Source organism: Girardinichthys multiradiatus, chromosome 6 (assembly GCF_021462225.1).
Source record: "Girardinichthys multiradiatus isolate DD_20200921_A chromosome 6, DD_fGirMul_XY1, whole genome shotgun sequence".
Taxonomy (NCBI): Eukaryota; Metazoa; Chordata; class Actinopteri; order Cyprinodontiformes; family Goodeidae; genus Girardinichthys; species Girardinichthys multiradiatus.
The window spans coordinates 18,482,367-18,508,700 of NC_061799.1; the positions used below are offsets into that span (position 1 = coordinate 18,482,367).

Here is a 26,334-nt window from a genome sequence, read left to right on the forward strand (position 1 = left end):
AATAACCTTTGAGTTTAATTTAACCGAGTACTACACACCTGAAAGAAAATTTCATTATAGTAGATCATTATCAGACAATGCTGTAACAACCTTTAAATAATCTGTTCCACTTTTGATTTCCTCATTATCACAGAAAAACACAGTGGAGGGCAATAATTTTGTTTCGTCCCCTTCACAAATTGATTCTCTTGTTCATAGTGTTACTTCATCATTGCGTGGTGCATTAGACAATGCAGCCCCCTTGAAAAAGAAGGTAATTATTCATTCTTTGACATACTCCCGAAGATGATTACTTCATCCTCAGCAAGTGAGACAACATTGGAAATAACTGCAGAACCTGATCTGTGTTTGGACTGCTTTGATCTTGTGGAGCTTCCTGAGTTATCAGAAATATTAGCTTCATCTAAACCTTCAACTTGTATGTTAGACCCAATCACAACCAAATTATTAAGGAAGTGTTCCCTCTGATTACCAGCCCCATTTTAGGTATGATTAACCTATCCTTAGTAAATGGATATGTACCACAGGCTTGTAAGGTAGCTGTAATTAAACCTTTACTTAAGAAACCTTCACTTGATTGAAATGACTTGAAAAATTACAGACCAATATCCAATCTTCAATTCCTATCTAAAAGTCTTGAGAAAATAATTGCTAATCAAATGTGTGAGCATTTACACAGCAATGACCTGTTTGAAGAGTTTCAGTCAGGCTTCCGAGCTCATCATAGCACTGAAACAGCTCTGCTGATAGTCACTAATGATATTCTTATGGCCTCAGATAATGGACTTGTGTCTGTACTTGTCCTGTTAGATCTCAGTGCTGCATTTGATGCATTCGACCATAATATTCTCTTAGAAAGGCTGGAATATGCTGTAGGGATCAGGGGAACAGACCTAGGCTGGTTTAAATCTTATTTGTCTGACAGATTCCAGTTTGTTCATGTAAATGATAAATCATCTTTAAACTCCAGGGTTAATTGTGGAGTACCACAAGGTTCAGTACTTGGGCCAATTCTCTTTACTATATATGTGCTTCCAATAGGTCAAATTATCAGGCAGCATGAATATATTTTCACTGTTACGCTGATGACACTCAGCTTTACTTATCCATGAATCCTGATGAGCCCAACCATTTAGATAGACTACAAGCATGTCTTGAAGACATAAAAACTTGGATAAATTTTCTGCTACTAAATTCAGACAAGACAGAAGTTGTCGTCTTTGGACCGGAGACTTTAAAAAAGAAACTGCTTAGTCAATCACTTAACCTGGATGGCATTAAATTGACCTCCGATAATAAAGTGAAAAACCTTGGTGTTATTTTTGACCAGGACATGTCATTTAAATCCCATATTAAACAGGTTTCTAGGATTTCCTTCTTTCATCTCCGGAACATTGCCAAAATTAGAAATATCCTGTCCAGGAGTGATGCTGAAAAACTAGTCCATGCATTTGTTACTTCAAGGCTGGATTATTGTAATTCATTACTATTAGGATGTCCACAAAATGCAGTTAAAAGCCTTCAGCTGATTCAAATGCTGCAGCAAGAGTTCTGATGAAAATTAAAAAGAGAGATCATATTTCCCCTACTTTAGCTTCCCTTCACTGGCTCCCTGTTAAATCCAGAATAGTATTTAAAATTCTCCTCCTCACATATAAAGCCCTTAATGATTTAGCTCCATCATACATCAGAGATCTGATTGTTCCATATGTTCCTAACAGAGCACTTCGTTCTCAGACTACAGGTTTACTGGTGGTTCCTAGAGTCTCTAGAAGTAGAATGGGAGGCAGATCTTTTAGTTATCAGGCTCCTCTCCTGTGGAACCAGCTCCCAGTTTTAGTCCGTGAGGCAGACACCCTGTCTACTTTTAAGGCTAGTCTTAAAACTTTCCTTTTTGATAAAGCTCATAGTTAGAGTGGCTTAGGTTATCCTGAGCTATCTTCCTTATTTTTACCTCCATCTTACTCCCTCCCTGTTGGATGGAGTAAGGGGGAGTCAGGTTTAGCGTAAACCGGCTCAGTTATGGTTGAGGTGCAAAGACACGATCCATTTCTGCTACCTGTATGACCCCTTCTCTTTTCCAATGGTTATGGTCAATCTGACAGAGAGAGGTATCCGACTCGTTGTGGTTTTTAGTATAACAATGGCCATCAGTGGGCTCTAGATGGACAAACTGTCTACTTTTAAGGCTAGGCTTAAAACTTTCCTTTTTGATAAAGCTTATAGTTAGAGTGGCTTAGGTTATCCTGAGCTATCTCTGTAGTTATGCTGCTATAGGCTTAGGCTGCTGGAGGATATAATGACCACTACATTCTCACACTACTCTCCAATTTAGCATTATTTGATGTTATTTCAGTTTTTAACTTTATGTTCTCTCTCTTTTCTCTTCCTAGAAGCTACACCTGGCCTGGCTCCGTGTCTACCTGTGACACATTTCTGGACAGGGGAATCGTCTGAGCTTCTGCTGGCAACAACTTAATGCTCACCCTCTACCAATGATCCACATGACCCTGTATTTCAGTGTTTAACCCTTTCTCTCTCCTAGACATGGCAATTGACTGAGCTTTACTGTAACTAATTATATGTGCTCTCAGACTCTAACCTTGAAAACTGGCTCAGAGTTTATCTGTTCTTTCTTTCTAGAAGAAACGACTAAAGGAGCTACATCCATCAACGTTTACTTTTCCTTCCCATAGAAAGGACTCCTGGATCAGTGCTTCTGTGTTCTCTTTGTGTCTCTGCTCTGTTCTCTCAAACCCCCAGTCGGCCGTGGCAGATGGCCGCTCACACTGAGCCTGGTTCTGCTGGAGGTTTCTTCCTGTTAAAGTGGAGTTTTTCCTCTCCACTGTCGCTACATGCATGCTCAGTATGAGGGATTGCTGCAAAGTCAACGCCAGTGACTGTCCACTGTCTCTACATGCTCATCTAGGAGGAGTGAATGATGCAAGTCACTGACTGGATGCAATCTGCTGGGTTCCCTTAGATAGAAAAACGTTTTATCCAATTTGAATAAATAACTGAATATGACTGCACTGTTCAATGATTAGGATTAATTGGAATGTATGTACCTGACTGTTGTAAAGTGCCTTGAGACAACATGTGTTGTGAATTGGCGCTGAATTGAATTGAATTTTCCCATAACCCGTTAACTATTAAAATCTTCATAAACTGCACATAAAAGTCAGCCCCTGAAACACTTGAGGTCTGAGCTCTGAAATGTATTCTAAGCAGTGGCGGTTGCTCTAAGACTGCAAGGGAAGCTCAGCTTCCCCTAAAATGTCAAAAACTAAGTGATCAAATATATGCTGTTGTGTGTACATGTCATTGACTAAATATGCGCTGCAACGTGCCCAACTTTTGTTCAGAATCAACTTCTTATCAGTGGTAATGATGTGGCTTTCCTCTCACTCATTCCCGCAGATTCACAGTGCTTTAAACAGTGAGTTCAATAGCGAAGCAAAAATGCTGGGCTTTGTCCCGCCCATCGGACGCTCAGCGTCTCTGGGGGGTCTATGGAGCAGTGGGCTGGCCTCAGTTGGCCCAGACGCTCAGCTTCTGCATGATGATTGGATGATCTGTCTGAGGCTGAATCCCTATTTCATTGACAGCGAAATGAGCGAATCAGCGATCTTGAAATTGAGCTTCCCCTCCTTGAAAGACCAGCATCCACCTCTGATTCTAAGGCCTAAATTGTTAAGTTGCAGTGTTTGGCAAAGACATGCAACAACTGAAATGAACTCTTCAGGGAACTGTTTTGCAGAAAACAAGTCTTGGATGAATGAAAAGTACTCAACTAACTAGGTGTCGAGAAGAGTCTGTATTTAGCTTTTGTTATTAATTTGTCAGTTTTATTTTTTGTTAAAGTGATAGCAAACTTTTAAAGCTAATTCTATTAGAGTCCTCAAAATAAAAGAAAGGCTCTAATAGTAAGAACAAAGTGAGAGTGTGATAAAATGTGGTGGCAAAATGTTAAAACGCTATAAAATTTCTTATGAAAGGGAAGTTTGTCTTGTAAGGAGCATGTAGTTCCTGTGAGCATGTGATTTTGTAAATGTAAGCTATGAGGATGGGTCCCAGATATGAAGGTGAGTGGTTTAAACATTAACGCTGTATGTTTATTTTGAGGTCAGAAAAAAAAAGGATTTTTGAGTTCCCATTTTTTTTTTTCTCATTTAAATTACACTAAATTAAATACAAATTAAAGACAAATATACAGGCTGCACGGTGGCGCAGTTGGTAGCACTGTTGCCTTGCAGCAAGAAGGTCCTGGGTTCGATTCCTGGCCTGGGGTCTTTCTGCATGGAGTTTGCATGTTCTCCCCGTGCATGCGTGGGTTCTCACCGGGTACTCCGGCTTCCTCCCACAGTCCAAAAACATGCCTGTTAGGTTAATTGGTAACTCTAAATTGCCCTTAGGTGTATGAACGAGTGTGTGTATGGTTGTATGTGTGTTGCCCTGCGATGGACTGGTGACTTGTCCAGGGTGTACCCCGCCTCTCGCCCATAGACTGCTGGAGATAGGCACCAGCTCCCCCGCGACCCACTATGGAATAAGCGGTAGAAAATGACTGACTGACTAAATACAAATTAAGGCGACTGTGGCTCAATAGGAAGAGTAGTCGTCTTGCAATCAGAAGGTTGTGGGTTGGATTCCAGCTTCCTCCTGCCATATGTTGATGGGCCCCTGAAGTGTTGGTGAATGTGGCTCTAGTGTAACGCGCTCTGAGTGGTCTGTATGACTAGGAAGGTGCTATATAAATTCAGTCCATTTACCATTTAATCCCATATTACAATATTACTAAAAGTAATATATGGTGAAATAATGATAATACAATAATGGCGACCTGTCCAGGGTGAACCCCGCCTCTCGCCCATAGACTGCTGGAGATAGGCACCAGCTCCCCCGCGACCCACTATGGAATAAGCGGTAGAAGATGACTGACTGATTGACAATAAATAACGTAAATGAACACGTTTTTTTTTAAACAATGGAGATGTCATTATGGTGTTTTCTCGATCCTAAAGGTTTTTACACTGGACCTAAGACCTAACTGAAGACCCACTGGGCCTAAGACCTAACTGAAGACCCACTGGGCCCAGGACCTAACTGAAAACCCAGTGGGCCTAGGACCTAACAACCACAAATTTCAGCATTCCTTACATTCTATAACTGCCTAGAAGCACTGGCGGAATGTGTATTACTGTCTCCTTTCTTGCAATTAAAAATAAATCAGATCATACATGCTTGCGTCTGCCTGCTAATGTCAGGGAATGTCCCACAACATTGTATTGATGTGAGACAGCTTTGTTTGGGCATTGCTGTGCCCAAGTTATTTTTCACTTTTTTGATTTTTTAAGTCTGTATTGCATTAAATCATATCTAGATTAAAATCCAAAGCATGTAGACTGCTCAGTCATATTCAATAAATTAAAATATTAGAAAAAGTTCATTTATTTCAGTAACTCAGTTCACTAAGTGAAACAGAGTACATCTATTAATTACACGCACAGATTGATGTGTTCAAGCCTTTATTTCTGTTGATGAATTTTCCATTAACAGGTAATGAACACAGAACATTTAAGATTAGAATATTACATCAGACCAAAAAAAATAAACATTTTTGTAACAGAAATGTGGGGTTAATGAAAAGCATGTTTAATATCTCCTTAAAGGTTTTTTTTTTTGGCTACTTTTAATCTGTGAAAGGAGCCTCATCCGAGTTTTCTAATGTACTGAACATAGCTATTACTTCCACATACCGGATAGAGATTCCTAATTAAATGCATTGAGATTTATGAACTCTTAATTTTATCTGTGAAAACATGTATACAGGAGCATTTTCAACACCTCTTAGGCACTATCACTAGATTACAAAAACTGCCATTTTATCATAAAAAGCCAAAATATTCAGACTACTCAAACTTGGACTGGATTATTGTTTATTGATTACAGACTCTTACAGTTACAGTTTGTAATTTGTGAAACTTTTTTTTCTGAATAAAACAAATTCTTATTCTTACTTTCCCCAAATATTGCTAAATTCTTTTATGGTCTCATTCTTGTTAACCCAATATTGTCTTTCCCCTTGTCCTGTGAACTGGACAATACGCCTCTAGAAAATAGCCATGGCTGCATGGAACACTTAACCAAAGAGAACAGCCAAGAAAATTAACACTTTACAAAATTTTCTACTGTTGCTCATTTCTTTGATCCCAAAAATAAGTAAAGTTTGAGAGTTTGTTTACTATTGTTTTAGCAAAGTCCCAGCTGATATTATTAAGGATCTATTTATGGTATTTGTTTAACAACAGATATGTATCAGGACCATAAGAAACAATTTTTACATAATTTTCTTCAACACTCATGAAGGAATTGATCCCAGTGAATGCAACAGAATGCAAACACAAACAACTATGATATAACCCAACAAATAGAGTATTCAACTTAGGAGAACTTTACACACTTGAATGCTTAAGAAAACAAGATTGTTAGCTCTGCTCTTTGAAGAAACCAGCATAATATGAGCTACAGCAACCTTTAATTTCCCTTTAGGATTAATAAAGTATTTTTGAATTGAGTTGAATTACTTTAGCTGCCTCTCAGCTACACAAAACCATGAAACCATGTGTGGCACCCTGCAATTTAACACACTGAGGCTGAATGGGGAAGAGATGGAGGAGAGGAAGACATAAAACTCAAGAGGAAAAAGAATGAATCCTCAGCCATTCAGCAAGCTACAGCACTACAGTGACATATAGATATTGCTCTATTGAACGCACCCTGTATTGAAGCTTTCCCTCCCTGTGTTCTCGCTCTTTTCCTCTACTCCCTTCTTGGTTGTCATTTTCTGAGTCATGGTGACCGCACTCCAGACTCCCCTGGTCCCTGTGCCTGAAAAAGACCAGTTATGCAACCCCTGTCCCCTGCATGTTGCTCTTGTGAACACCAGAAACCTGTACACTCCATCTTCTCTTATGTAAGAATATTTACACCCCTACATTGGTCCCTTCACTTCATCCCAAACGTTACAGCACCGTTAGGAATTGATGCTTCAGCGCCAGTGCGTTTCAGCACAGCAGAAATAATTCGTAAATTTCTCCCACGGGCTCCCAATTTTAGCATCTGGCGCTTAAGAACCCTTTGCTCTCTTAACTACTTCCCAGTTTTACTGCTAACTTCATGCCTGTTTCCCAAGAAGGAAAACACAACCTGCTTGAGTTTATACTTTTGGTGGCAGCTCCAGCATAAAAATTAGGATGTGTGTGTGTTGGTGTGTACATGTGTCTGTTTAGAGCAGATACTTACCCCTTCATTTGGGTAAGCCTCCCAGCCAAGGTCAGCCAGTGCTGACATGGAGTCTAACAAAGTAACTGCAACAACAGAAGAGGATAAAACAAACGTGTTAGCAGTTATGTTCAAGAAACAAAATATAGATATGTTGTTTTTCTTTCTAACATTATGTTCCCCTAAAAACAGTCCACATAAATGCTCTCAAAATGTTTGAATGAGTCATACAAGGGTGTTATTTGTTGTTCAGTAGTGCGCCAACAGTGGAATCACAAGCAGTGTTGGCGTATAATTTTAACTTCGGAGTTATGGTGGCTGTAAAGCAGTTGTTACAGTTCAAACAAAGACAGTCAGTGAAAAAAACATCGCAAACACAAGACTGCTTTTTCCCACTGTTAAATGTCATATTTCATATTACACAGCCCCAAAAAGCTAAAAATATTCAAAGTAAAAAATCGTAAATAATCCCAATTGCCTTTCAAATATTTTCCAAATCATATAAATGATTTTAAAACAAAGTTGTTAGACTCAAGCCTCTCTAAAATGCAAGGCTTGCTATTCCCCAACGTTTCTTTGATTGAGGAAAAGTGTCTGAGATTCATGAAAGACAACTCTAGAGGAGTCAGCACCCAGACTGTCACTGTACGGGGTCGTTTGTGAGCATACATTTTATCAGGTAAAACAAATTCATTGTTTTGACACAGTTTTCACTTATTATCTGTCCTCTGTCAGCACAAAATCTCTGCCAGCATCCAAGTATTCAATCAAATCAACATTCACTTACTCTAAACATTCCTCCCACCTATGAAAATTATGAGCAGGTGCACATTTTTGTATCTCAATGTCTGAGTCAAATGAAAGAGAGAGAGCAGATGACTTCCATCTGCTTATCAGTATTTTGACTTACCTTTCAACCAGTACATGTGTAACATTAGTGACTATTAGAGCCTAAAAAGATCTACTTTAACTAACTGTAGACGGAGTGGTGTGAACAACATAATTTTACTGTAGTAAAGTTAAACCAAAGAGATTTCATGTAGAAAAGTGAGACTTCCTGCTGCATCGATTTACATCTGCAGCGCATCTCCTTAAAGTAACATTTGAGCTGGAGACGTTTATCTCCCTACTTTCTTCTGATGTAGCCACTGTGTTATGTATTGATGCCCAAGTTCTCAGCTACCTTGTGCCCATTAACTTTCTTTTATTCTTTTTACCATTGTTCTCCATTTTAGACATGAAAATGAAGCACAAATAAAAATAGTTTTTAAAAAGATGTGAAAATTCTGAGAAAATTCAGTGGTGTGAAAAAAAAAGTATTTTTTTCCTTTAAGATTTCTTCTTTGTAATTAGCTTTTTTTTGTTGTCCTTAAATGTTTCAGATCCTCAAACAAATTTATAGGTTAAAAAGAGAAACATGAGTAAATAAAATTCAGTTTTTAAATTAACATTCAAGTTAAACTAACCAAACCAACATGGTATTTTGTGAAAAGGTAATTACCAACCTTGGTAAATCATGAGTTAACTATGATTAAAAACATTGTTTGGAAAGCTGAGTTCAATTTCACTACCCACATCTAAGCATGATTACTGCCAGACCTGCAAAATATTAATATCTGAGAACATGAAGTACCGGTAAGCTAAAAGATCTTAAAAAGGAACACTACATAATTTCCCAATTTAAATGCATTCAAGAACAGATAAAAACAAAATCTCTGACAGCTATTCATCTGGAAAGGGTTACAAAACAATTTCTAACACCTTCACACTGCAACAAACCACAGTGAGGGTGATTACCCACAAATGGAGAAAACACAGAACATGAAACTTATTTAAAAATATTATTTAGACTAGGGAGAAAAAAAATGAAACTTTTTGGGGGTGATGTGTACATTACATATGGCATGAAACTAACACTGAACTATAGAAAAAGAACATCAAACAGTAGGTGACCTCAAGCTGAAGCATATGTGAGTTATGAAGCAGGACAATGAACCACAAATGTATAAAACTGTCTAAAATGAGCTACAACATCAATTTCCCTTTGGGATGAATAAAGTATATTTGAATTGAGTTGAGTTGAGTTGAGTTGAATTTAACTGAATTTAATTTAATTTAATTTAATTTAATTTAATTTAATTGAAATCACAGCAGCAAGTCCACCTTTGAATTTCTTGGACTTTCAGTCCAGACTTAAATCTGATTGGAATGGTTTGGTGTGACTTTTAACAGTCTGTTAATTCTCCAATACGTTTCAATGAGGCTGAATTAAAATAATGAATCAAAGAAGAGTGAGTCAAATTCCTCCAGAGCAAGGTTCACTGACAGTTACGCAAACACTTCACCACAGTCGTTGCTACCAAGGATGGAATAACCAATTTAGGTTTAGGGGGTAACTACTTTTTCATACAACGTCAGGTTGGTTTAAACAGCATTTTCACCTAACAGATAAATTCATTATTTGAAAACTGCATTTTGTATTTATTCAGGTTATATTTGCCTATTAAATGAAAAATTTTGAATGCAGGCAATTTCTCTGTGGCACTAAGTTCAATAGACTAATGAATATACACAACGTGACATAAGATGAGGAAATAGAGAAAAGTTGCTAAAGGGTGAAAACAAAAAATGAGACAACAAAGAGGCACTAAGACATGTGGGAGGCATAATAAAAACCTGGTCAAGTTGTAGAGTAAAGTTCAAGGCCTGTGCATGCAGCTTGTTATTGTCTGTTTAGGTGAGTGGGCACGTTCCTAATCAACACGTCTGACCATCAATATTTAATCAGCATCCATCTGCAGAGACTGCTGCTTCTCTCTTCCTTCAGTTTTTCTCTCAATCACACAACGTGGTTTCTGCCAGGTTATCTGTTCTCTATTAAAATTCTTAGGGCTAATACCTTCAGCCCCCTGACCTTGAATCAAATTTGTCATACAATACCACCTTTATTTATAAAGCACTTTAAAATAAACGATCACTTATTTTAGTAATCGAATAACCTATTGATTATGTGACGAATAATTGAGTGATCGCATACAAAAATTGGCACATTCTGCAGATTTTTCATTCAACTACTTAAGCTTATTTTATGAGTAATCTAAATACATGAAAGCAGAAATGCAAGTAAACAAATAATTTGATTCCTTTTTCTAAAAAAAATCAACAATGTATTGCTTAAAATGCAATAACATAGCCAATCTTTAGTGTACAAAGAAACATTGCAAAGGATGTACATGCTGCGTACTTTCAGACAGATCATTTTTAACTAGCCAAAAGCCTAGATAGATCATCCTATTTGCGAAAGCCTTGTTTTTCTAGGAAACATAACTAGGGGATTGGGTGTAGTTGTCCAAAACACAGCAAATGCCACATTTTAGCCGGGAAAGAACAAAATTTGACTTTCAGGTTTCACAAATCACATTGCTGGTGAGAGACAGATTAAAGTTAAAAGTTAATGGTCCTGCGATGATATCTGTAGCTCTGCAACCCCAGGAACATCAATACAGTGCTAGCTGCCTCTGTAGTAAAAATAGTGTGTCTTTTGCATATTGCATTCTGGATTTTTCAAGAGATTTGTTAAGACCAAAAGGCATAATGTTATCCAGATAAAATAGAACTTTTGTAGTGAACTTAAAAGTTACACTGTTCTAGTTTGTTTTATAGTGAAAATACAGAGAAGAAATATAAAACTGCAAATTTAACTTCAAACATAATAAACACTATTTTTTATATATCAAACCTCACTTTTAATTTCCGCTCACATGTGCACCACATGCACATGAGAAAATATGTCTTTCTGGTGTGCTTTCGTAGCGTGAGTTTATAAAAAACATGTAACTCAGTTGCGGAAGTGGGGGGGCAGGGGGTGCCACTGCAGCAGTGGCATCCACGAATCAGCAGCGTAGGCTATCATTAGTGGAAGTGAGAGCATTGTTAAGAATCTTCTTAAAACATATTTATTTGCTGAAGTCTTTTTAACCGAATTTAATGAAACTTAGAGACACATACTTCGCCAAGAGGAATTTTATTAATCAAGGTACCCAAATCATTGGAGAAATCGTTTGAGCTCTAAAATAAACAAAGGTCCATAAAGTGCTATACATATGCAAATGATATAAACAAACAAAAGAAAACAAGACAAGCTAGAAATAGAACCAGCCTCTTAAAATGTGCCAAAGATTTCAGCAAATAAATACGTTTTAAGAAGATTCTTAATCTCAGAAAGAGAAGAGGCCTGACTGACATGGAAATGCAGATCATTCCACAACTCTGGAGCAGCTATTGCAAAAGCAGGGTCACATCTGAAGGTTCCTACAGACTCTGCAGTACTTGACTACGCGGACGTCCACGTGTACTTGAGGTGAACTCAAACCGAACGTCTGACAGACACGTCCGAGATCTTATGCATACTTGGTGTCAGACCAGAAAATGCTTGGTGGGAAAAAGTCTTCATATCGAACTGTTTTACATGTGATACTGAGCTAATAAGGACTGAGAGTCATCAGAGAGGTACGGGGGGCCATAAATCTCTCAAAATCTCTCAAAGTTCCTAGCCAAAGTTGTAATGAAATAAAGTTCCTAGCCAAAGTTGTAATGAAATTTATGAGAAAAGCAGTGACATAAGCGTAATAAACCTTTGCTTATCTGACTAAGCACTTATAGACAATGAAAGGTAATTGTACTGCTGATATGTATAATTACTTTTTTTTGCTCCATTTTCTCTTTCTCTGCTCGTGGGGCTCATGCTGTTCATCAGACACCCTTTTTTATGACACATCATGACAGCAGGGTGGGCTGCCATGCTATGGAGAGAGAAGTGTATGTGCATTAGCTCACCTAGTATTTCGTCATATGTCTACATGTGCTCGCACATAGCAGTTCAGCAGACAGAGACGTTGCACAGCGTAGCTAAGCTGAGAGAGCAATAGATTGCATGAGGGGGATGAAACCGACAGCAAAAGGTCAGAGTAGACCAGCCTGTGCATGTATTTAGAGCAACTAGACCATTAAGAGTGTTTCCCTCGAGGTCCAGCGCTTTAGAGAACTATGCAAAAATAGCACATAATAGTGTAATCATATATGATTTTAAAAGAGAGTGGAGAGTTACACATTTCCCAGTATAATTATCTACCAAGGATAGTCAGAAAAGAGATAAGGTTTGTCAGTATGTTGCCATAATACAGTTTACAACTCAGCACATTCTTGGAAAAAAGTTGTTTAAGACTAATTTTAAATTAAGTAGAAAAATTATCTGTTCAAAAACTTCACTTTGCTCACATTCTTGTGATCTAGGATGTATATAGTGTCACCTCGCCAAACCACAGCTTAATGAGATAAAAAGAAAGCGCATGTGTCGTTTTAACACAATGTATGCCAATATACAAATCGGTTCAATACATTTATGCCTTTTTGATATATATTCTTTTTTCAACTGATTTACGCTAGTTTTACTCAATGCATAGATTTTGTTGATCATGGTTGTGATGTAAAATAGAATCTGAGCTGTGTGTGTCACATTGCATTAGAAAATGTTTGTTACAATCTGTGTTGTGCTACTATGTGTGTCTTCCTGTCTTCCCGGAGAGGCTTTGCTGGTGGGCGTGGTGTGCTGCCTCTGCAAGCTCCGTTCCACTCTTCCAGCCTGCCCGCTGCCCGCTCTCTGACCCCCCCCCCCCCCCCAGACCGCTGGACCACAGATTGTGCCTCAGACCCCCTCCTTCCGAGATCTTGCTACTAGGAGACCGCAAGACTGAGAACCGGATTGCAACTACCTGAGACTGACCTCCTTTGAGATTATTAAACCTTTTGAACTTACCTGTGTTCTCGAGTGATTCCGCATGTGGGTCAGGAAAATCTCTGCTAATATGACAGAAGCATCAGGCCAGTATGACCCAGCAGAATCGCCTGCTAGGGGATCCTTAGAACCATCCCAGTTATTCTCTCAGCAGGATTCATGTTTCAATTTGCTCTTTGAACAACAGAATTACACTGTGCGGTGGTTAGACCAGCTAACCGCCTCGTTTCAGGGTTTGTCTAACCACCTTCTTTCTTCTGTTCAGCCCCCTCCTACAGCTGGAGCAACTGCCGGCCCATCTGAGTCTCCAGCCGAGGTTCCTCGTCTGAGGGAGGTGCCGTCACCTACTCCTGAGCATTACGCTGGTGAGATCGGAAAATGTGGAGGTCTTTTGCTACAGTGTTCTCTAGTTTTTGGCAGATCTCCTCACTCATTCCCTGACCATGCCTCCAAAATCTCTTATGTTGTGGGACTACTTCAGGGGAGAGCACTCAGATGGGCAGAAACTAAATTTAATGCACGGTCACTCTTGAACCAGACGTACCAAAATTTTGAAGCAGAGTTTAGACAGACTTTCGGAAGTTCTGAGTCAGGTCCTGAGATAACCTGTAAACTCTGGGGGCAGAGTCAGGGGGGCCGAACTGCGGCTAAGTTCGCTATTGACTTCCGTACTTTAGTAGCCTCTTCTGGCTGGAATAACCAAGCTCTTAAAGGAGCACTTAATCATGCATTAAATGAACAACTGAAGAATTAATTGGCTTGCGGGGACTAACCAGAGAACCTAGAGGATTTAATTGCCCTGGCCATTAAGGTCGACAACAGACTCCGGGAGCAGAAAAGATAAAGGAGACAATGGAGCCCTTTAAGACCCACCTCCATGCCTCTTTTGATCCCCAAACCCCAGGTTTCCCAGGGTCCTGAGGAACCTATGCAGATTGGGCGAGCCAAGCTAACTTCAGAGGAGAGACAGCGGCATTTTAATTGTAAGGTTTGTCTTTACTGCGGCCAGGCAGGCCACTTTGTGGTAAATTGTTCCTCCATGCCAAAAGGGAGAGGCCACCAATGAGAATGGGAGTCTTGGCGGGTGATCAGAACACATAAACCTCCCGATTAACATTTCCCGCATCAGTTATTCTAGATAAAGACTCTTTTCCGGTTAGGGCGCTTGTGGACTCTGGTTGTGAGCAAAACCTTATTGATGAAAATGTCGTTAATCAACTCAACATTCCCACTGAGATCCTACCCAAGCCTATTGGACTGGCTTCCCTGGACGGTAAATCCCTCACCCACATCAATCATAAGACTGTTTTCGTTGAACTTGTGATTTCTGGCAACCATCATGAAAAGATAACTTTATAAGTTTTTCCCTCTCCGCAGTCCCCCATATTATCGGGTTATCCATGGTTATCCTTGCACAATCCTCCGTTTAACTGGACTCAGGCTCGCGTTGAGTCATGGGGCATATCTTGTCATTCTTCCCGTTTACTGGCGGCTCATGTGCACCCCATTCATAACAAGGACTCCAAGGTAGAAGAGACACTCAAATTATCTAATGTGCCTGAGGAGTACCATGATTTAAAAGAGGTGTTTAGTAAGCCGAAAGCCCTGTCTTTACCTCCACACCGACCATGGGACTGCGCAATTGACTTGTTTCCTGGAGCCACTCTCCCCTCCAGCAGACTTTATAATATTTCCAACCGAGGAAGAGAATGCAAGGAGAAATATATTAACGAGTCTCTGGCCGCTGGAATTATCCGTTCATCCACTTTCCCACTAGGGGCGGGATTTTTCTTCGTCTCCAGGGGGTTAAATCAAATAACTGTTAAAAATAAATACCCTCTGCCGCTCTTAACCTCGGCTTTTGAACCTGTTCAAGGAGCCACAATCTTTTCTAAACTCGACCTGAGAAACGCCTACCATCTGGTCAGAATAAGAGAGGGGGATGAGTGGAAAACTGCCTTTAAGACTCATGTTGGTCATTTCGAGTATCTGGTCATGCCTTTTGGTCTAACTATTGCACCTGCAGTTTTCCAGTCCCTCATAAACGACGTGTTGAGAGACTGTTTGAATCAGTTGGTTTTTGTGTATCTGGATGACATTTTGATTTTTTCCAGAGCCCTTGAAGAGCACAGGTTAGACGTCCAACTGGTACTCCAGAAACTCCTTGAAAACAGTTTTTTTGTAAAGGCAGAGAAATGTGAATTTCGCGCACATCTGTTTCTTTTTTGGGCTACATCCTAGAGAGTGGGCAGGTGAAGTCAGATCCAGAGAAGATAAGAGCGGTGCTGGAGTGACCTGTTCCTTCCACTAGGAAACAGCTGTAGCGTTTTTTGGGGTTTGCTAACTTCTACCGTCGCTTCATAAAGAATTACAGTCAAGTAGTTCTCCCTCTCACATGTCAGACATCCACTAAGAGACCATTCTGCTGGACACCCGAGGCTGAAGCAGCATTTAAAGACATCAAACAGAGATTCTCAGACACTCCAATTCTCTCTCAGCCAGATCCATCTAAGCAGTTCATTGTTGAGGTGGATGCTTCAGATGTAGGGGTAGGGGCGGTCCTCTCTCAAAAATCAGAATCAGATGACAGATGTGCTTTCTTTTCTCGCCGGTTAAACCCGGCTGAACAAAACTATGATGTGGGGGACAGGGAGCTTCTAGCTATTAAACTAGCTTTTGAAGAGTGGCGTCACTGGTTAGAGGGGGCAGTTCATCCAGTTGTTGTCTGGACACACCACAAGAATTTAGCATACCTTCAGGAAGCCAAACGCCTCAATCCCAGACAGTCCCGCTGGTCATTATTTTTCACCAGATTCAACTTTGTTATTTCATATTGGCCAGGGTCTAAGAACACTAATGCAGATGCCCTATCCAGACAGTTCTCTGTTGATGAAGAGGTTCCAGTGAGTTCCATTGTTTCTCCCTCCTGTATAGTTGGTACCCTGTCCTGGGACATAGAGGAGCAAGTCAGGCAAGCCCAAGAGACCGAACCAGACCCCGGGTCGGGTCCGTCTAACAAGATCTATGTTCCCAGTTCGGTAAGAGCTTGTCTCATTAAGTGGGCCCATTCTGCTAGTTTCTCCTGTCACCCTGGTGTGAGCCGCAATGTGGCACTCATTAGGTGCTCGTTCTGGTGGCCTTCTCTGTTTGAGGATGTTAGAACCTACATCCAGACCTGCCTGTAACAAGTGACGCAACCAGCCTCTGGCTGGCTTACTGCAGCCTTTACCTGTCCCGGGTCATCCTTGGTCTAACATAGCCTTAGATTTTGTCACCGGTCTTTCCCCTTCTAAGGGTTTCACCACCAGTCTTACAGTTATAGAACGTTTTTCTAAGGCCTGTCACCTAATCCCGTTAAGTAAGCTTCCGTCTTCCCTTGAGACAGCTAACTTACTAATGAAACATGTTTTTTGACTACACGGGATACCCAAAGAGATCCTATCTGATCGGGGGCCCCAGTTTATCTCCAAAGTTTGGAAAGGGTTTTGCTCAGTTTTAGGAGCTAAGGTAGCCTTGACCTCAAGTTTTCATCCCCAAACTAATGGTCAAGTAGAGAGGATGAATCATGAGATTGAAGCTGCTCCCCGTTGTCTGTGTTCATCCAACCCATCCTCCTGGTCCTCACATTTGCCCTGGGTTGAGTATGCACATAATAGTCATGTGTCCACAGCTACGGGCTTATCTCCATTTGAGGTTTCTTTGGGTTACCAACCACCTCTCCAACCAAAGGGATGAGCAGTCTATTGCTCTTCCCTCTGTTCAACACCACATTCGCAGGTGTAAGAGAGTGTGGAAGCAGACGGTGGCAGCCCTTAACCGCACTTACGCCAGAAACCAGAAGTTAGCCAACCGACATCAAGTTCCTGCACCCACTTACACCCCGGGTCAGCAGGTATGGTTATTCACTCGGGACATCAACCTCAAAGGTTCTGGAAGAAAACTTTCTCCCAGGTTCATTGGTCCCTATACAGTAAAGTCTGTACTTGGTCCCACCTCTGTCCTCCTGAACATTCCATCTAGTTTAAAGATCCACCCTGTTTTTCATGTCTCCTTACTGAAACTGGTCCTTGATAACCCTGACTTCTCCGGGATTGCTCCTTCTGACCCCCCAGACCGCTGGACCACAGATTGTGCCTCAGACTGCCGGACCACAGATTGTGCCTAGACCCCCTCCTTCCGAGATCTTGTTACCAGATGACCACAAGACTGAGAACCGGATTGCAACTACCTGAAACTGGCCTCCTTTGAGATTATTAAACCTTTTGAACTTGCCTGTGTCCTCAAGTGATTCTGCATGTGGGTCAGGAAAATCTCTGCTAATATGACAATGTTACTGACTACATATGTTAAATACTCTTACACTAACTATAGTCATAGTTTTGATAACTGTGTTGATAAGATATTGAGTCTGTATAAGTTGTTCACTCATCAACTCCACACTGCTGTCTGGTTCTGATGGCAAGTATGTTGCACCCGTTGAGGTTTGGGCTGCTGATAAAATACACAAATTAATGAAGTTGCTTTCAAGTGTCTCCATTAACTGCATCTGCCATAACAGTAATAATCATAAAAAATAGAAAAATAAAAACAAGAATAAGAATAAGATTTAGCAGAATCAGTGGAGGTTTTTGAATCCACTGTGAATTAGACAAACTACTGTATATGGATAATATGCAATAAGTTATTTCCAACAGCAGAACATATTAGAATGCAGCTACTTGGCATTTAAGAGAATCAGGGCTGGCCTGTTTCAGAATCTTCTGAACCAAACCATTTTGTCTTGGACCACGGTGCTTCAGCTTAATGATTCAAGGCAAAAACAAGAGAAGAGCCAATCACATCAAGAAACTGTTCCAAAAAACTACACATTCACACCTATAGTTCCAAATAAACAAATGAGGAAAGTTCAGAAAACTACCACTCACTGATACTGAATGGCAGAAACAAACTTTCCACTTGTGGAAAGTTCCAAATCTATTAAGTCTTTGGCATTATTAGTTCTGTAGGCTTCAGGAAGCTGACTGGGTGTTAAAGTGGTTAAAACTCAAGTGATTTTATAGATATTGTAGCAATGCTTCCATCACGCCTGCTACAACAACCATTTATTGATTAGCTTAAACATGTCATATAACAGTGTTCTGAGTTTTTGCACACAAAGTATTGATATTGATCATACTAGAAATGGAGTCACCTCTTTCCAAAGCATGTTATTAAGATATAACTCATTTTCGTAGAAGTAATAATTATAAACCTTTGGGAACCAAAATCCAGATAATCTACACCTTAAGTTAAGTGTGAAGTTTTTAGAAAAGAGCTTCCCTCTCATAGCACTTTTTAGGGCCATCAGCTAATCTAAAGTGCTACGAGAGTAATTACATATTCAAAAGCCATTTTGCAGCCTGTTGGGAAAAAACAGCCTTACATAAACCTACACATCAACACTTTTTCTCCACTCTTCACACCTATTGTCAATAGCATTTATTACTTGTAATCAATGATTGCACTCATCAATAATGTATAACCTATGGTTTCCAGTCTGCTGACACAGCCAGTATGCATATAGCCTGTGTATGTGTGTGTGTGTGTGTGTTTGTGTGTGTGTGTGTGTGTGAGTGTGTGTGTGTGAGTGTGTGTTTGTGTGTCTGTTCTAAGGATGAGGAAAAAATGTCAACATTGTATTGTGTTTTTGTCCATACTGAACATAAATCTGTTCATCTATCTCGATGTAATCACATTCTTTCCACGTTTTTAGGAACTGCCCAGGTTTATAGGAACTATAAATCTGTGCAGAGGTCAAAAACTACATTGAAAATCACTAGAGATGCACAGAAAAACCGGCTGGTGATAGGAATCAGGCGATTCTCAGCTCGATTGGCTCTAATTCAAGGCTGGCCAGCTGGAATCTAAAAATTCAATCTTTTTTCAGTCAGTGAACATACCATAAGCAAGTACTGCCAGGTTGTACTAACAGTAACACTGTTCGATGTGGTCACTGTTACTGAGAGAAGAAATTTGCAAGGGAGCTAGTTTCACTGTTAGTGAGGTGTTAAGATATGAAGTCAGAGGAAGCATGTAAGAAGCTATTCAAAATGCAACCAGATTTTCTATGGAGGAATGTTAAAACATGGTTACACTTTTTCAGTCTTTGAGAGGGGAGACATTGGCAGATAACAGAAAGGCTGAATGTATTACTGCAAAGCTGCTTTTTTTAAATAATTTTTTCATTTTGAGTTTTAAATTGTTAAAATTCAGCACAAATGAGGAGTCTGTCTGACAAGCTGTTAGCCTTACACTGCTCTGAGGATTTCTTTAATTTTCTACAAACTCACTTCGATACATCAATTTAAAGTCCAAACTCTTCTAATAGGGTTGGGATCTACATTCTTTAGGTTCCCAAAGTTGAGGTTTGGAAATCCCACTTGTGGTCAGACCAAAAGTTTGTACACGCCTTCTCATTCAAAGAGTTTTCTTTATTTTCATGACTGAATATTGTAGCTTCACACTGAAGGCGTCAAAACTATGAATTAACACACGTGGAATTATATACTGAACAAAAAGGTGTGAAACAACTGAAAATATGTCTTATATTCTAGGTTCTTCAAAGTAGCCACCTTTTACTTTGATTACTGCTCTGCACACTCTTGGCATTCTGTTGATGAGCTTCAAGAGGTAGTCACCTGAAATGGTTTTCACTTCACAGATGTGCCCTGTCAGGTTTAATAAGTGGGATTTCAAGCCTTATAAATGGGGTTGGGACCATCAGTTGTGTTGTGCCGGAGGTGGACACAGCACACAGCTGATAGTCCTACTGAATAGACTGTTAGAATCTGTATTATGGCAAGAAAAAAGCTGCTAAGTAAAGAAAAACGAGTGGCCATCATTACTTTAAGAAATGAAGGTCAGTCAGTCCGAACAATTGGGAAAACTTTGAAAGTGTCCCCAAGTGCAGTCGCAAAAACCATCAAGTGCTACAAAGAAACTGGCTCACATGAGGACCGACCCAGGAAAGGAAGACCAAGAGTCACCTCTGCTGCGGACGATAAGTTCATTCGAGTCACCAGCCTCAAAAATTGCAGGTTAACAGCACCTCAGATTAGAGAACAGGTCAATGCCACACAGAGTTCTAGCAGCAGACACATCTCTAGAACAACTGTTAAGAGGAGACTGTGTGAATCAGGCCTTCATGGTAAAATAGCTGCTAGGAAACCACTGCTGAGGACAGGCAGAAGAGACTTGTTTGGGCTAAAGAACACAAGGAATGGACATTAGACCAGTGGAAATCTGTGCTTTGGTCTGATGAGTCCAAGTTTGAGATCTTTGGTTCCAACCACCGTGTCTTTGTGCGGCGCAGAAGAGGTGAACGGATGGACTCTACATGCCTGGTTCCCACCGTGAAGCATGGAGGAGGAGGTGTGATGGTGTGGGGATGCTTTGCTGGTGATAGTGTTGGGGATTTATTCAAAATTGATGGCATACTGAACCAGCATGGCTACCACAGCATCTTGCAGCGGCATGCTATTCCATCCGGTTTGCGTTTAGTTGGACCATCATTTATTTTTCAACAGGACAATGACCCCAAACACACCTCCAGGCTGTGTAAGGGCTATTTGACCAAGAAGGAGAGTGATGGGGTGCTCTGCCAGATGACCTGGCCTCCACAGTCACCGGACCTGAACCCAATTGAGATGGTTTGGGGTGAGCTGGACCGCAGAGTGAAGGCAAAAGGGCCAACAAGTGCTAAGCATCTCTGGGAACTCCTTCAAGACTGTTGGAAAACCATTTCAGGCGACTACCTCTTGAAGCTCATCAACAGAATGCCAAGAGTGTGCGGAGCAGTAATCAAAGCAAAAGGTGGCTACTTTGAAGAACCTAGAATATAAGACATATTTTCAGTTGTTTCACAATTTTTTGTTCAGTATATAATTCCACACGTGTTAATTCATAGTTTTGATGCCTTCAGTGTGAAGCTACAATATTCATAGTCATGAAAATAAAGAAAACTCTTTGAATGAGAAGGTGTGTCTAAACATTTGGTCTGTACTGTATGCATGGGACTGCTATTTTTGCTAGTATAAGACAGTAAAAACCTAAACCCCTGATTTACAGCACCTGCCAACACACAGTGTGTCATCGCCTCTGCTCCCAATATGAATACCTAATGAAAGCTCACTGCAGGAAGGCTAGAAATAATCTACAACAAAATTCTGATCAGTGCATTTCTTTAAAATATTAAAACATAATCCTTCACAAGTCCAGTTTTGTCACTGAAAAATCAAGTCCTCAGCTTGATGAGCAGCCATAAATGACTTATTACACCCACGCTGTAGCATTTTTCAAACACTGCTGCTCTGAGACTGCATAAGAGTAAAAATGTGACTCATGGACAAACATTACCTTAATTTTCCCAGGCTTTCACCAAAGGAACTAAACGCTGAGCTCCGTGGATATACACATGTGACCTGATTACTGCGAAGGCTGTTTGGTTACAGAGAGACAAGCTGTCTCATCGATTTTGAGCATCAAACTGTGAGGTTTACATTCTGGGAGTGAAAGATGAGGAGAAGGTGGGGGTGGACGGTGTGAACCTCTGAATCACAAATTCCTCCACAAACACTCTACCATTCTGAAACCTCAACATCCAAGTGTCTTTTTGTCTCCTCATCTCCCTCTGCGTCTATTTTTCTTCTCAGTGCTGCTTCCTCTCTGGGGTGTCTGTGTCTCCCTGTTTTATTTTTCTTTCTCCCTCTTGCTTAATGTCTCTCCTCCTCTCCCTCACTGGACACCATCCACAGCTTCAGCTGGGCCGCGAGAAGCTGCAATCCACACGCCAGAAATCAAACTAAGCTGCCAACAGCCAGACTGGCACACAAAGAAGCCAGGATGCTTACACACACTCAGACACACACACAAAACAAGACAAACACACATCCTAAGACTGTGCCAGGGCCACAAAGACAAAGACCGCTCAATAAGACTACCACACACCCCCGGCAGTGAGCACAATATGTGACTACATAATGAGTTCATTAGATCTTTTCAACTTAAACCCATGACAGTAAACTTAAACAGGTAAAAGTGTAGGAATTTGAAGATATTAAGCTACAGTGTGCCCATTATGCATGATTTTAATCGTTTTCATTTGAATAAAAGCTTGAGTTTCTCCTTCAATAAATCTCGTTTTTTCTGGGAGAAAATGCTGATAAGAACTTTGAGTAATCAAGGTCCTGCAGTGAAACTCTTCTGCTAACAGAAACATTTAAAGGAAATGTAAACGAGATGCTGATCGTTCATTTTGAAATAAACTACAACACAGTAGTGGGCGTTTTGCAATTAGCATGAGTCTAATTATTACCATTAGTTTGTAACCTGATGTTCACATTGATGCTGTTTTTCTCAAATAAGAAACATCACATTTTTGGATCTCACTTTCAAACAAAAATCTCCAAACTCTTAAATATTCAACTGGATATTAGGAAGATAATAGTTAGCAAAATGAGGCAGAGATTTTTAAAATTATACTCCTTTAGTATTTATGAACACTGATAGGGGAAGGTGACACAGTGGTGCAACACTTGTAGTGCTTTAAAGTCTTAAAACTCAGTGTCAAAACCTAATTCTGTATGAGGACATCTACAGTGCATCAAACTTGTTCTTTGGTAATATTTGATATGGAGTTGTGCTATTTCTATTTAAATATTGAACCTTACTCCAAATGATCACACACCAATGGAATAAAACTATTATTAATAAAACTATTTTGCCTCTTTTGCTTCCTCTATAATTTTTATGATGCACTAAATATTGTAGAATCTGTTAATATTTTTTTGTTATCAAATAATCTGTATTTTCTCCAATTAATTGAAAGTTTTTCAAGCAATGTAATATTTTAAGCCCTTACCTTTACAAAACCAAGGGCATTTTTTGTTGTGAAAATGGGAAGGGTGGGGTGGGGGGGGTGGGGGGGGGGGGAGACCAGTCTCCAGTGATTAGTTAGTGAAGGACAAATCCCCTCCCCCACTGTAGTGCAATGATTTAAAAACCTTGTTTGATTTCAGGCAACAAAACTACTTAGACAACATAAAATCACTTTATCTTTGCCTGCTTTCATAGAATTCAGCAGCTTTATTAGTGTGTTTCCTGGAACCCAGAACGATTATTAATTTAACTTTATCAGTTCTGCTACCTTGAAACATTATTCCACATCTATTAAGCACCTAAAAACTGTTGAGCAACTGCACCAATAGACAGACACATACACTTTAATATCTCTGAATATTCCCACGACGCACATGCAGACCTTTCCCTCTGCCTCCTCTCCAGTGAGGGTGCAGTTCAACAGGCGCTAGTGTTGTCAGGGCAACAAATGAGCGGCTGGAGAGCAGGATGAAGGAGTGGGAGGACTTGAGCTCTGAACTTTAGGGATAAATGGGCATCTTACCAAGACAGCTACAGTTGCTGTCTTTTCATCAGTCCTCTCTCCACTCATCCACAAACCACAAGAGGATCTCAATCAGTCCTCGAGCTCTTTGGCTCTGTCCGCACTCTCATCCTTTCTTCATCTCTTCTTATTGAAGATGTGTATTGCAGCATATCCCACCAATCTCGAAAGACTTTTGCTTTATGTGATGGTTTTGTCAAAATAAACCCATTTTTTTCCCCTTACAAAGTAAGGAAAATTACAGAGTAAGTTTTAGAAAAACTTAGCATCTTGAAATGGTGTTACAGTAAAATAAAATCCAGAGAAAAGGCTCCAAATAGAGATATTTGCCAGTGAAAATTCTTACTATTGCATGGTGATCATCAGGCATTGCACATTTAAGTTTTAAAAATATGTATTCAAGACATGCTTTCTCTTTATATTTCAAGAAGTGAAAGTTTGTATCCGAAATGTGTATTGGAAAAATGAGTTTATTTTTTGTGTGTGGAAGGTTTTTTGTTTTTTTTTTAAGTAGTGATACCCATTTCATTTTGCATATAAAATATTTTCTTTTGTTAGGAAACAAAATATGTATTGATTTCAGTGGAAAAATATTATTGTTTGAGCCTAATTGCCTTTTGCCAACTGAATCTATTTATGAATAATTTAACTGGCTGAAATTAAATTCTAATCCTGCGTCTGCTTTGATTCACCAGTTTCCACAGCTTTCCCACTATCTATTCTCAATTATTTTCTAAACCTCTACAAGAAAGGAAATTCATTTCTAATTTGGCATGGACTAAATTAGAAGAATGAAAATTAATTGTAATGAGAATCGTGCTGGGATATATCACAGGAGCGTATATCTATTTACATAACAGTTAGATTGGTGCAGATTACTGACTGTAAAAGCTGATTCTGCTGAATGAAATTGAATTAACTTTTACTTTGCACGCACAAATTGGGATTATGATTCTGAATTAGTTGTTTGACTTACATCTTACTGATCATAAGATAGGAGCTCTGTTTAGATAGAATATTACCTTTAACTTCTCCTTTAACTGCAAAAAAAAAACCAAATATCCGATTTAATTTAATATCTGATTTATTGTATGGGCTCATGTTTTGATATAAATTACTTTTTAGAAGGTATTTGACTCGACACAGGTCTACAGACTTCAGTAAACTCACGTCTAGTGCTGTCCACTGCTGATGTTTTATTGCATAGCAATTTGCTTAAGTGCTAGGCTAATGCTAGGAGGTTTTCTCTGTTTTGATATGACTCATTGTTCACATATTTCATTGCTGTTACGGTTAAATGTGTGCAGATAGAACCTGCAGAAAAAGTTGTTGATGCTTTATAGTTTATGAGGCAGCAACTTTCATTCTACTGGGAACATCTCAAATGTTTTAAAGCAGTGTGTCAGTGGCTTTTAAAACAGTTCTACAACATACCGACAGCTATATAAGCACAGGGCGCAAAACAGGCCACACAACATAGACAGATTAAATTGAATCTTGATCTTGTTCACTCTGAATGTCATTGTAAATGGTAGAAGCAAAGATTGTTGGAGAAAACTCAGGTTTGTTAGGCAAAATATTATGCACTGTCAATAATACTGTTTTGCAAGCTATGCAAATGACAATACACCATGATTTTTAAAAACTAACTGTGCAAAAACAAGCCGCAGGTCTCGCTTGTGATTTGCCGGACATAAAATAATAGACAAACAACAGAGATCATAACCTGAGTTTGGTCAATGACTTGGCTGACTGATCCCAATCTTCTAAAAATTTAAGGATCTGGCGTGGATCAAAGATCCCCACTTTCAAAGAATGGTACTTTGACAGACAGCACTCATCAAAATACTGAAGGACACAAACAGGAGATTGTACCACCACCCTGAAAAAACTTATTGGGAACATAAAATAGATCTCCAGGCATTAACTCAGTTTCAAACACCACAGAACCCAATCTGATCAAACATCTGTGGGAGGCCCTGGCCAAACCACATCCACAAAGAACTCCTCATCCGCCCTCTGTGTTTATACGCTCCTGTGCCTGTGCCCCAATCACAGATGTTTTAACATCATGAAGTGATTCTTTAAATACTCTAGACAGCTATTTTGAAAGTTGTAAGTGTACAGTAAAATTAACAGGGATGATCATCAACTGTGGCTGTCTACTTTTTAATCATAAATTTAAAATCTCCATAAACAAGGTCTGCAAAAATAAAAAAGCAAAAAGGTCTCATATGCAAAGCTTGCACAATTGGAGCTCCACTGCAGCAGAAGGCATATTAGCCTTTGCTGCTGACAGCGCTAGCGGGACCGAAAAGAGGATATACTTACAGACAATGACAGGAGCACTGCACTAGTTTGTCACTTGAAAAGACTCTGGAATATGTGGTAGGGGGTTGGGGGTCTTTGGTTGGTCTGTGCATGCTTGTTGAATGCTTACAATGTTGAACTGTGACACCCTGTCAGATCCTGACACTTGTTTTTTCTTAAACAAGCTTTTTCCCCCAGTGTGTCCACAACTCATCAAGGGTGAGGTACAACAAACACTCACAAAAAAAAAACACACACCAATAAGAGTCCTTGAGAATTCAGAAAGAACATGCTGTATAAATCACAAACACATGCAGAAACTGTGGCACGCTCTGCTCAGCTAGATTAAACAGCTATTGAGAGCTGAGAGTAGAGAATAAGAGGTAATTTACAATTTAAAGCTAATGGCTCAGGAATATCTCTAATGTCTTCTACTTCAAATCTGCATTTTTTCTGCTTTTCTTGACTTTTTTGTGCTCTCTATTTAGACATTCCTTCTGATAGAAAT

At 39.7% G+C, this 26,334-nt stretch overlaps 1 protein-coding gene across 1 annotated transcript in view; it reads right to left on the reverse strand.

Annotated features, from left to right (window-relative positions):
- epha4b (eph receptor A4b) overlaps positions 1–26,334 on the reverse strand; it is a 154,244-nt gene that overhangs the window by 115,786 nt on the left and 12,124 nt on the right. The window contains exon 2 of the mRNA XM_047368770.1: positions 7,306–7,370. Within this exon, the coding sequence (XP_047224726.1) occupies positions 7,306–7,370 (65 nt within the window). The remainder of the gene's footprint in view (positions 1–7,305; positions 7,371–26,334) is intronic.